General features: G+C 35.3%; 2 protein-coding genes across 8 annotated transcripts in view; both read left to right on the forward strand.

The window, feature by feature from the left end:
* LOC124946381 (CBP80/20-dependent translation initiation factor) overlaps positions 1–2,156 on the forward strand; it is an 8,074-nt gene extending 5,918 nt beyond the window's left edge. For all 5 annotated transcript variants that reach the window (XM_047486966.1, XM_047486970.1, XM_047486969.1 and 2 more), the window contains 3 exons: positions 1–128; positions 421–549; positions 861–2,156. The exon at positions 1–128 is cut by the window's left edge and continues 16 nt beyond it. In XM_047486966.1, coding sequence (XP_047342922.1) covers positions 1–128; positions 421–549; positions 861–1,091 — 488 coding nt within the window. In that variant the 3' untranslated portion in view covers positions 1,092–2,156. The remainder of the gene's footprint in view (positions 129–420; positions 550–860) is intronic.
* A 319-nt stretch (positions 2,157–2,475) lies between these two features.
* On the forward strand, positions 2,476–12,589 carry LOC124946379 (dual oxidase). 3 transcript variants are annotated; one of them, XM_047486962.1, is made up of 21 exons: positions 2,476–3,237; positions 3,441–4,119; positions 4,212–4,739; positions 5,092–5,172; positions 5,244–5,405; positions 5,746–5,933; positions 6,324–6,528; positions 6,863–7,029; positions 7,115–7,351; positions 7,440–7,885; positions 7,980–8,181; positions 8,340–8,666; positions 8,803–9,027; positions 9,247–9,669; positions 9,779–10,091; positions 10,172–10,546; positions 10,697–10,914; positions 10,978–11,439; positions 11,580–11,735; positions 11,826–11,954; positions 12,190–12,589. In XM_047486962.1, the coding sequence occupies exons 3-21, from the start codon at positions 4,649–4,651 to the stop codon at positions 12,316–12,318; spliced, it is 4,536 nt and encodes a 1,511-aa protein (XP_047342918.1). In that variant the 5' UTR covers positions 2,476–3,237; positions 3,441–4,119; positions 4,212–4,648; the 3' UTR covers positions 12,319–12,589. The 3 variants fall into 3 exon arrangements, with proteins under 3 accessions (XP_047342918.1, XP_047342919.1, XP_047342920.1); XM_047486963.1 differs by lacking the exon at positions 2,476–3,237 and having other exon boundaries at positions 3,262–4,119; positions 10,844–10,914; XM_047486964.1 differs by lacking the exons at positions 2,476–3,237; positions 3,441–4,119; positions 4,212–4,739; positions 5,092–5,172 and having other exon boundaries at positions 5,263–5,405; positions 6,317–6,528.
* Positions 12,590–12,640: the final 51 nt, after the last annotated feature.

Here is a 12,640-nt window from a genome sequence, read left to right on the forward strand (position 1 = left end):
CCTTCTTGGAATCTCTCTTGAACATATGTCAACAATGGTACCAAGATCGTACGAGAATACTTCGAGATGAATCAGGTTGTCACCGTTACTCGGCCTTCATGATGTTCCTCAACGAGATGTACTGTCAGGTGTGGAGAATGTATCTTCTACTGAATTGATTTGTGTCTTCTCGTAGCGACTAACTAAACAAAAAAGCAAATCAAATCTGTGTCTCCTGAATAACTCTTATACAGGTACAAAAAAGCTTCGCATAAAAAAACTCTCGTTGAATTCATAGCATTTATTACCTGCGGCAAGTGATTGTTCCTTGTTTCAATGGCTTACTTACCAACATATTGTGTAACCTTGTTTAACTCAAGAATGTATATGCGAATAATAGGTATGTATTATGTTTATCCATGTAATTATATTGCACTATAGCTGAAACGGCGACAACTTCAACTCAAGACGCAGCAAGAAGGTGTACCGCCAGGTCGTGTGCTTCTCACATTACTCTGGAAATGTTGTCAGGATTGCTTGCAACCACCGGTTGTAAATTCTCTCGCCGAGGTAAGAGTCAAGAATTCTCTTTTGTAACGGAACGAAGGTGAAATAAAAATAATTGTATTTATCATTTGAAAAGCAACGTATGTGTCTATGAGATATAAAAAAGTATTTTTTTAATTACATCAAATAAAGGAATACGTATATCTATGTATGAACATAACGTGAACATATAACTATGTACATTCATACTAATATCGTTGCTCACCTTCGTTCAGTTCTTCTCAACCTTGACCAAGTAGAATAGTGATCTATTTAACTCGATAATATAACTTTATGATCTTGATGTATTACTGGGAATTCTTCATTCACCATAGACGGATTGTCTCTTCTTCATTCTCACCTGTATTGGCAAGGATCTTGATGCTGAATTACCGGCACAACTTCAACAACTACTTGGAAGTCTACGAGACGCCTTTCTAGCCGACGAGACGACTCTCCCATCCGTGAGGAAAACGCTTTTACAATTGATTGAACTCCATGCCGCTCATTGGCAATTACCAGCACCAGCAGTCGTCTATTATTATCCTGGATCGACTTCCAAATGATCTTTGTTCTTTTTTTCGGTCCATCCATCTATCCATCCATTCATCCATCCATTCATCCATCCATTCATCCATCCATCCATCCATCCATCTATCCATCCATTGGTACTTCACATTACTTTATGTGTCTGCGTTGTCAACGCTCGAACTCGCATACGTGCGTTCATTCACGTTTTATTTTTTTCTACTCGATTGAAAAACTTTTCACGGATTGATTCTTTTAACGGACCATTCGATCTCTTTCTCTCTCTCTCTCTCTCTCTCTCTCTCTCTCTCTCTCTCTCTCTCTCTCTCTCTCATTTCCTATTCCTCTTTATTTTCTTTTATAAATCACGACGAACGTGTACGATATATACATGTATAGGTACACACACACACATACACATATATATATATCATACATATAGCAATCGTGCCATTCGTAAAATAATCGTGTGTTTTCTGATAGGAGCAAAACAATAATATCCTCGCTTCGATGAATCGAAAGGAAGAATGCATTTAAAAGCTTTTTTTTCTTTGCTTCCTCCTTTCCTTTATCACCCAATGAACTTCTCTTGTGACATGACTTATATGATGCTTATAACATCAATAGCCGTGATCTCGTTTATATAACGAAGTAATAGCTCCCTTACCTGTATATTTTTGCATTTCCATGGATTATAAAAAGCTCGCATCAAAGATTCTTCATTGCAACCGTCGGCGATACGGAATATTGAATATCGAACGTTGAACAGGATATTAAAAATATTCTTTTCATTATAAAGAATTTTGTTTGCTAAAGAATAATATCAGAAAATTCTTCCTTTACTTAAGCAAATCATTCACAAAATAAAAAAGAAAAATAAATAGAAGAGAAAAAAAAAAAAAAAAATATATATATATATATATATATATATATATACACAAGAAAACAAACAAAATTAATTGGAGAATAATTTAGACGTAATACAAGCTAATGAAAAATTCATTATTTATTTGCTACTTGAGTGACTTGAAAAAAAAGAAAAAGAAAAAAAAAAAAGTAAAAAGAAAAAAAAAATAAAGAAAAAATCATTGAAGATAACGAATGCAAATATTTCTTTCATTTTGCAAACCATCATACGGTACATTATACGAGTATATTTATTTTACGATAAAACGTTTCTCATAGATTTAGACATATAACAAGAGTTATAACGAAAGAAAATAAGAAGCAATGAGGTGCATTGTAATCTTGTAATTGGATTAAGTAAATCAACATTGAATTGTATATGCGTATATCTAATATTATTTCTTTTTTTTTTTTACTCTCTTGAATGATCGTCCAAAGTTTCCTTTTGCTTCCTGGATTGAAATAACTACCGTTATTTTGTCGAATATATAAGGTGAAAGACCTCCGTAATATAAATCGCTAAAAATGTATTCAAGGCACGAAGAGACGTATTCCGACTGGAACGTATGGTCTCAACGAGGGAAGTATACTCGGACGATCTCTACCAAATGTAACCGTCTTTGCCGATTCGTGCCAAGGGCGATAAAAATCGACCGGTAGCCGAGTAGGCGCGATCACTCTTTGTATGGATTGAGTCATAACATAAGCCTCTGTATATACATATATATATATATATACATGCTTTTATATACTTGCATATATGTATAGGTAAATACATTGCACCTGTGATTCTCAGGCAAAAGAATGCGATCGCCAAATATCTCATGCGCATGACGTTGACTATATACGAATAGCTATTTAATTAAGAAAAAAGAAAAATATGGTTACGATTGTTACTCTTAAAAGTGAACGTTTTCACTGGGAATGATATTAATGTCTACTTAAAAAAAAAAAAAAAAAAAAAAAAAAGACGAACTTTAGAAAGGATCAGGGCAAATTGAACTTGAGTCATGTCATATAAACTCCAATTATTTGCTTGATTCTGAAAAGTAAACTTTCTCGTCAAGGTTGTAAAATTATGAACGATTAAAAAAATAGCAAGGAAACGATATGGATTATTGCGGAAGAAAACTTGCTTATCCGTGAGACATACCATTCGATAGGTTTTCTGTTCTACCACATATATAAATATTTATCTAATGTCATAAAACAAGACGAGTTATCCTTATTAAAGATTATGAAAACTATGCGGTTAACTACATCACCATTAAATTTCTTGTAAGTAAAAACTATCTTAGGATATGTGATTGAATATATTACGTTAAATGAAAAATGTATACGATCTCTAAATTTTCATCGTTTCTTTTCTAATTCTTTGAGAAATTTTTCCATATATTTTAATTTACATATAAACTTTCTCTCGAGCGTCGGGTTATATAGAAAACAGTAAAAAGAAAAGAAAATATTGCGATATTGTCTAGACTGTTTCAAGAAGATGACTCATGCGGATCCAGAAGTTAAAAGAGTATCTCATGATGAGGGTCGCTCCAAATGTTGTTAAGAGAATCCTTTTTCGTCGAAAGGATCAGAAAGAAAGAAAAAAAAAGAGAAAAAAAAGAAGATGAAACGTTGAAGCATGAGACTAGTGAGGATCGTCGTGAAGCATCGACCTTGAAACGTACTCGAGGCACAGAGAGACTCGGGAGAGGTTTCGCCTTGGGTAATCGGTGCCGCGGACTTAAAAACTAGGCCTGCGCATATGGTGACGTCACGAACGATGCCGCCTCGGTAAAACGTGCCGACTGGAGAAAGGAATCGCTTGCGAGTAAGAAACTTTGGTGGGGGTCTGCTTTGGTTAGAGAGGCTTTACGTATAGAACGAACGGGTAGGCTCATTCGTTCTTGTTGAAAGGAAAGAGAGAAGAAGAATATGAGAAGAGAGAAGGAGAAAGACAGTACACCAGTCTGGTGGTGGCTGGTAAGAACGAAGCAAGTAGACCGGCGACTTTCACCGTGCAGCTAAGATCGGCTGGTGTCGGTTCGTGGGTTGTTTCTTAACAAACTTGGGCCACGCTCTTGGGCCAAACCACGTTACAAAAATCCAAGAGAAAAAAATTAAAAAAAAAAAAAAAAGAATAGAGAGAAAGAGAAAGAGAGAAAGGTTATAGATTTTCATTATTCTTTTTTTTTTTTTTTTTTTTTTTTTTCGTATAAAACCTCATTGTGTTATCTTCGTTTTACTACACGCCAAAGTGGAAAAAGACTGATTGCTACGGACAAGGATTTTCAAGAACCAGCAAGACTTTTTTCAACTTGATCGGCACGCACGTGATGTTCTGCACTTATTGTGCACCCGCATTGTTAGCTTTCCCAACTTTTTGCTTCACGTTTCTATCTTAAAGCAACTTGTGAGGTGACTCAATTCAATATTTCGAAACGATTTTCTTGATTTTACGTACAAATGTGTCCTCTTACCTGATAATCCAGTTTGTGGATTCAAAAGAAGTGAAACAAAGAAAATGGATCGTTCCGATTATCATTGAGAAAACGTGAAATTCTCTTCTTTTCTTTTTTTTTTGTTTGTTTTTTTGGGGTCACACAAAGATCCAACATATCCTGGGTTTATCTTTCGTACGAACGAGATATGGCATTAATTTAGATCTACTTGAAGAAAGCAAAGAAAAACAACGATGACAGGGAAACGTCTTTTTTTGGCCCGTTTCTTCAAACGGTTGCGTTTGTTTCTCTGGGCACTCTGGATCGTGTTACTCGTTGAAACCGGTAGGTGCTGGCCGCGCAACAAACTTTCGCTCTTGCCAGACAAACTCGCCTGGCTGAGTTCCGTTTTTATTAAGCTTTCGTTTCTAAACATTCATATGTTGCCCCATTAACAATAATCGCGTTATATATTTTGTCATTTGTAAACGAATCGCTTATACTTTGTTCCTTAATTTTACGCATAAGTCTTAATAATTAACATACGACCATGTAAGATTTGCGAATTTAAAATATATATATATAAAAAAAAAAAAAAAAAAAAAGAAAAAAAAAAAAAAAAAATTGATAATAATTCTTAATGGAAATGCCATTAAAATGTAATGACATTGTTAATCGTTAGTCTTAACATCTTTAGGAGCATTTCACAATGGTGCGGAAAAACAAAGATACGATGGATGGTACAACAACTTGGCTCATCCTAATTGGGGATCGATCGGCAAGTAGTCAAAATATTTATCTAGAAAAGTTTTCTCAAGCATCACTTAATTCAGCCTCTAAATTCCATAGGTAGTAGGCTGATACGAAAAGTACCTGCAGCTTATTCCGATGGTGTCTATGCATTGGCTGGTCAAGATAGACCCTCGCCAAGAAAACTAAGCGATCTCTTTATGCAAGGAGATGAAGGTTTACCCTCCGTTAAAAATCTGACTGCTTTGTTTGCTTTTTTCGGTAAAGATTATCTCCGTTCTAAAAATAATTTCCAAACAGAAATTCTAATTCTAAGAGGATCTTTATTTAAACGATAAACGTGTTTTTCTAAAGTACTTGTAGTTGAGTTTACACAAAATTATAGCCCGTTATACTAATATATATATATATATATATATATATATATATATATATATATATATATATGAATGGAATACGTAATTTGTAGTCAGAAGCATATATCAGTTTAGGTCCTGTTTAATAAATCCTGTTATGACTAATCTCGTTCGACTTTCAATCTATAACATTAAGATTTAACAATAAAAATTGAATTTTAGTCTACATAACGAAATCATTTCAGGACAACTAGTCACGTCGGAAATAATCATGGCCAGCGAAAGTGGTTGTCCTATAGAGTTCCATCGTATCGATGTGGATAAATGCGATCCGGTTTTCGACAAGGAGTGCCAAGGTAACAAGTACATTCCTTTTCTACGTGCCGATTACGACCGCCAAACTGGACGTAGCCCGAACAGCCCTCGCGAACAGGTAATTTCCTACTTTTCCGTATCCATTTTGAATTAATGACTTTACTATTCTTAGTTTGCGTGACTTGAAAGGAAACGATTGTCATCTTTCTCCAATTATTTTTTTTTCTTCCTTTTATTTGTTTTTTTTTTCTTTTTTATAAAAGAGAATTTAATCCACAACGTACGCACGTTAGACATGACTTCATTAGATTGTAAGAAAACAGTGAAATGTGAATGACACGGTTTTATAAAGTATGGATAGAATTACGTTTACTTTATGTACATTCATATGAGAATGAAATAGATGACACATTGTTTTACGCGCATGACTGGTGACGATGACATAAAAGAAAAATATTAGCTCATAAACAATAACATGAAAAATAGCTCTGAATATGTGAGGTTGCAGATAAATAAAGTAACAAGCTGGATCGATGGTAGCTTCATATACTCCAGTAGCGAAGCATGGGCGAACACGATGCGAGCATTCAAGAACGGAAGTCTCCTCATGGAACCAAGCAGAAAATTTCCCGTGAGAAACACCATGCGCGCTCCACTCTTCAATCATGCCGTTCCGCACGTTATGAGAATGCTCAGTCCAGAACGGCTTTATCGTAAGATTACACCTTGTTCTTGCCGTTTACCTTAAATTTCTCTTGCAACATAGCTTACTCATAACATCGAAATCTCTTTATCTTCTTCTTTTGCAATATCCAGCCGCGAATACGATTCGTATTTGTTCGAAATAATTAAATACATTAGCCGATGTATCATTCTTATCGAGTCATAAGATCGATCATGATCGTTGATATGTAACAACCAAATTTCATTAGGTTCATCATACTCTCATGGTTATTTACGCCATAATAATATTTCATAATCCCATTATCGAGTACGATCTATCTACGAGTGCTCTTTTACTTATCTTGATTTTAATCTTTTACATAGTACTCGGAGATCCAAGAACCAATCAACATCCACCGTTACTCTCATTAGGGATCCTATTCTATCGTTGGCATAACGTTATAGCAAATCGTGTACAACGAGAATATCCAGATATGTCCGACGAAGAAATCTTTCAGAAAGCACGACGTATAGTTATAGGAACTCTACAGGTACAAATTGAGTTTCCATTTTCTTAAAGTATGAAAGATGAATAGACGATTCAATTAAATTTTTCCCTTGTCCTCTTTATCTTAGAACATTATTTTATATGAGTATCTTCCCACGCTCTTGGACGAAGAATTACCAGCGTATACCGGCTATAAAACTGATCTCCATCCGGGAATAAGTCATATTTTTCAAAGTGCTGCTTTTCGTTTTGGACATACTCTTATACCACCTGGTATATACAGACGTGACGAAAGATGTGAGTTTCGAAAGACTAACGCGGGTCAAGCCGCGATCAGACTTTGCTCTACTTGGTGGGATTCGAACGTGAGTATTTGTAATAAATCAAAAAAGTTACTTTGTACAAAGTATCAAGATCTTTATCGATCTCTTAAACTCGATCATTTCTTTATAGGAAATTTTAGCGAATAGTACGATAGAAGAATTAATCATGGGAATGAGTTCTCAAATAGCCGAAAAGGAGGACAATCTTCTCGGTACAGATATACGAAATAATCTTTTCGGACCAATGGAATTTTCACGAAGAGATCTCGGTGCTCTTAATATCATGCGTGGTCGCGATAATGGATTACCGGATTACAATACTGCCCGAAAACATTTCAAGTTAACGCCAAGAAAAACATGGAACGAGATTAATCCTGACTTATTCAACAAAAATCCATCTCTACTGCGTACTCTCGTTGAAATCCATTCGAACAATTTAAATAACGTAGATGTTTACGTCGGCGGTATGTTGGAATCCAGTGATGGACCCGGGGAACTTTTTACTGCGGTTATTAAAGAACAATTTTTACGCTTGAGAGACTCCGATCGCTTTTGGTTTGAAAATGAAGAGTCTGGGTAAGATCGATATTCATTTCGAATTCAATCGAATTCCATCATATTCGAGCGTATACATAATAAAGGAAACACTAAACGTATACCTTTTACATAGAATTTTTACAAAAACCGAAATTGAAGATATACGCCGTGTGACGTTATGGGATGTGATCACAAACGCAACCAATATTCCACCGGACACGATTCAGAAACGAGTATTCCTTTGGGAGGAAAACGATCCGTGTCCTCAACCTTTCCAATTGAACTCATCCGTACTCGAGCCCTGTTTACCGTTGCAACGATACGACTATTTCGAAGTAAATCAAGTGAAATTATTTTTACAAAATTACTTTTTTATAACGCCAAACAAAATTCTGAAATATCATTTTATTGTCGTAATGTTGTTTTCATTTTGCTTTTTTTTCTTTCTTTCTTTCTTTCTTTCTTTCTTTCTTTTTTTTTTTTCTTTACACAGGGTAGCGAATTTGTCTACATCTATGCCTGCGTTTTCCTCGGATTTTTCCCAATTTTGTGCGCTGGAGCCGCTTATGGCTTAGTAAAACTACAGAACCGACGAAGACGTCGTTTACGTATACTTCAAGAAGAAATTCAAAGGAGAAGCGACAACCGAATTTGCGTCGACAAGATGGTCGTTCGTGAATGGCTGCACGCAAATCATCGTCGCTTGGTAAAAGTTCGTTTCGGTCCTGAAGCAGCTTTGCATATCGTCGATCGAAAGGGCGAAAAACTTCGTACGTTCGATTTTAGTAGCGTCAATACAATAACCATAGAAGAGTCTCAGGTACTTATTTCATTTACTTTAACAATTTCTTCTTTCCTATATATAATCAATGTTTTTCATCGATTCTTTTTAACGCATACATAAAAAAAACTTAAGATCTCATACTATCGATATCGAACTTTAATAAATATTTAAGGAGAGCGAAAGCGGGCATAGAAAGGCATTGGTATTGTTACGTATACCACGTGATTACGACCTTGTCCTTGAACTCGATTCCTTGGCCTCGCGCAGAAAGTTCATTGCGAAATTGGAAGCGTTCCTGTCGTCCCACAAGAAACATTGCACGCTTTTCCAAGTTAACCGTGATGTTATGCTCGCAAAAGCGGAAACTAAAGAACGTCGACAAAAGAAGCTCGAACAGGTTGGTAAATTGCTTTGTTCAATTTTTCAAACAAAATTTTCATTTCTTCCTTTACGTTAAACATTTCTAAAAGATTTGTAATAGTAATAGTTATGAAAACAAAAAGAAAAACAAAAAAAAAATAAGAAAGAAAGAAAGAAAGCAAAAAAAATAGAGAAAAATAATTGTATTCGAAAAGAAAAGGAAAAAGAAGAAAAACAAAAGTAAACACTTTAATAGTTTTTCCGAGAAGCTTACGCGCTGACGTTTGGTCTACGACCTGGGGAAAGGCGACGACGATCCGAGGATAGCGATACAGGCGAGGTTATTACAGCGATGCGCACATCTCTGTCAAAAAGCGAATTTGCTAGTGCCCTTGGTATGCGTCCTGATGCAGTTTTCGTGAAGAAAATGTTCAATATCGTCGACAAAGACGGCGACGGTCGTATATCCTTTCAAGAATTTCTCGATACCGTGTTACTCTTTTCCCGTGGCAAAACCGAGGACAAATTGCGTATTATTTTTGACATGTGCGATAAGGACAGCAATGGCGTTATCGATAAAGAGGAATTATCCGAGATGTTAAGATCGCTCGTTGAAATTGCACGTACTACCAGTCTTTCCGATGATCATGTCACCGAGCTCATCGACGGAATGTTTCAAGTAATTAAACGTCAATATTTTTTTTTTTTTTTTTTTTTTTTTTTTTTTTTACGTTTAGACAATCAATTTCAAATGAATAATAAAACCAAATATTTTTTTCATAACACAGGACGCTGGTCTTGAAAGGAAGAATTATCTTACTTACAATGATTTCAAGTTAATGATGAAGGAATATAAAGGTGATTTTGTTGCAATTGGATTGGATTGTAAAGGGGCGAAACAAAATTTTTTAGATATGTCGACAAATGTCGCTCGAATGACAAGCTTTCAGATCGATCAGTTGCCACCGGAGGATTCGAAAAATTGGGCCCGCAAACAATGGGACGCGATATCGACTTTTCTCGAGGAAAATAGACAAAATATATTTTATCTTTTCGTGTTTTACGTTATCACTATAGCTCTCTTCGTTGAAAGGTTTATACGTGAGTTTAACAAAAGTTAATGAGCCCATCAGAATATTACTGATTAAGAGATAATATTAAAACAAACCTTTCTTTCATAGATTATTCTTTCATGGCCGAGCATACGGATTTGAGACACATTATGGGTGTTGGTATTGCGATTACGCGAGGATCGGCAGCAGCTTTATCATTTTGTTACAGTCTATTACTTCTCACGATGTCTCGTAATCTATTGACCAAATTGAAAGAATTTTCGATCCAACAGTATATACCATTGGATTCGCACATACAATTTCACAAAATAGCCGCATGCACAGCCCTCTTTTTTTCCATTTTACATACGGTCGGGCACATCGTGAATTTTTATCACGTATCGACGCAACCGATAGCACATCTCCGCTGCCTCACAAACGAGATCAGTTTTCCAAGCGATGCGAAGCCAACTATTACATTTTGGCTTTTTCAAACGGTGACAGGTTTGTAATGAAAATAGTTATTGAACTTTGCATACTGTTCATGTGCGTATAATGTAATTAGATTTTATTATCATCTTTTTTCTTCTTCTTTTTTTTTTTTTTTTTTTTTTTTTCTTTTATTATTTTTATTTTTTTATTTTTATTTTTTAGGCTTAACCGGTATTCTACTTTTCCTCGTAATGACGATCATTTTTGTTTTTGCACATCCTACAATACGGCAAAAAGCATATAAATTTTTTTCATTAACTCACAGCTTGTACGTATTATTTTATGCATTATCCTTGATCCATGGTTTAGCCAGATTAACTGGCTCTCCAAGATTTTGGATTTTCTTCGTTGGCCCGGCGATCATCTATGCTTTGGACAAGGTACATTCTCGTTATTATATATTATAACTGAACGAATTAATAACGCATGTTAATTTTATTCAGGTCGTAAGCTTGAGAACGAAATATATGGCTCTTGATATAATTGAGACAGAATTGCTACCATCCGATGTAATAAAGATCAAATTTTACAGACCTCCAAATCTTAAGTATCTCTCAGGTCAATGGGTACGTCTCTCGTGTACAGTCTTTAGATCGAACGAGTTTCACTCATTCACCCTCACTTCGGCGCCCCACGAGAACTTCCTTTCGTGTCATATTAAAGCCCAAGGTCCATGGACCTGGAAATTACGGAACTACTTTGATCCTTGTAACTATAATCCGGAAGACGAGCACCCTAAAATACGAATCGAGGGACCATTTGGAGGTGGAAATCAAGACTGGTATAAATTTGAAGTGGCAGTTATGGTCGGTGGAGGGATTGGAGTTACTCCGTATGCTTCTATGCTGAATGATCTTGTCTTTGGTACTTCCACCAATAGATATTCCGGAGTTGCCTGTAAAAAGGTACATACAGTTCGTTTGACTAAAACATATGTTTCTCTCTCTCTCTCTCTCTCTCTCTCTCTCTCTCTCTCTCTCTCTCTCTCTCTCTCTCTCGGTCTCTCTTTCTCTCTCTCTACAAATCGTTCGACTTCTCTCAACAGGTATACTTTCTTTGGATATGTCCATCTCACAAACACTTTGAGTGGTTCATCGATGTTCTCAGAGACGTCGAAAGGAAAGACGTAACCGATGTTCTTGAAATACATATATTTATAACTCAGTTTTTTCACAAATTCGACTTACGTACTACTATGCTAGTAAGTTTAGGAATTATCATCGTTCAACTTTAATATCGTTTATAAATGGATTTATGTAAAGTCTGACGAACGCAAAATTTCATGTTTCAGTATATTTGTGAGAATCATTTTCAAAGATTATCTAAGAAGAGTATATTCACTGGACTGAAAGCTATTAATCATTTTGGTCGACCAGATATGACCTCGTTTCTAAAGTTTGTTCAAAAGAAACATAGTTACGTGAGTATTATAAAAGTACTTGAGGCTTTGCGTTATTAAAAAAGTCCAAAGTTCAGCGATTCGAAAGCTTTAGTTTTTTCGAAAGTACTTCTAACTATGAGAATGTATTATTGTACTTTATACGAATTACCATTGTAATAACTTTTATTATCTAAAGAGTTCTCGCAGAAGTGAAAGGACGTACGATATGAATTCTTCAATGCAAAAGAACTTTGATATTTTTTATATTTTGCAGGTCAGTAAAATAGGAGTATTTAGTTGTGGACCACGGCCTTTAACTAAAAGCGTAATGTCTGCTTGCGACGAGGTGAACAAGGGTCGTAGACTACCATATTTTATCCACCATTTTGAGAACTTTGGCTAGTTATTGCGAGAAAAGAATCGGAAATTCGCTAGGAATTTCTAGCGATTCCTTTGTAACTTCCTAAAAAGAGTGTACATATTTATTGTGCTAGTGCGCGTGCCTTATTTATAATTAATATTATATTTCTTATTTATGAAGAGAGATTACTCACGTCATTTAACCATATCCTAATTTTCCAATAATAGGATTCAATGAATGAATATTTTCCCCTTTTAATGGATTACTAGTCGGCGATGATAATTAAAAAAAAAAAAAAAAAAAAAAAAAAAAATTAATAAATATACCGATGCGAGTGAAAACTGAATTTAAAAAGTAAGGAATT

Source organism: Vespa velutina, chromosome 2, assembly GCF_912470025.1.
Source record: "Vespa velutina chromosome 2, iVesVel2.1, whole genome shotgun sequence".
Taxonomy (NCBI): Eukaryota; Metazoa; Arthropoda; class Insecta; order Hymenoptera; family Vespidae; genus Vespa; species Vespa velutina.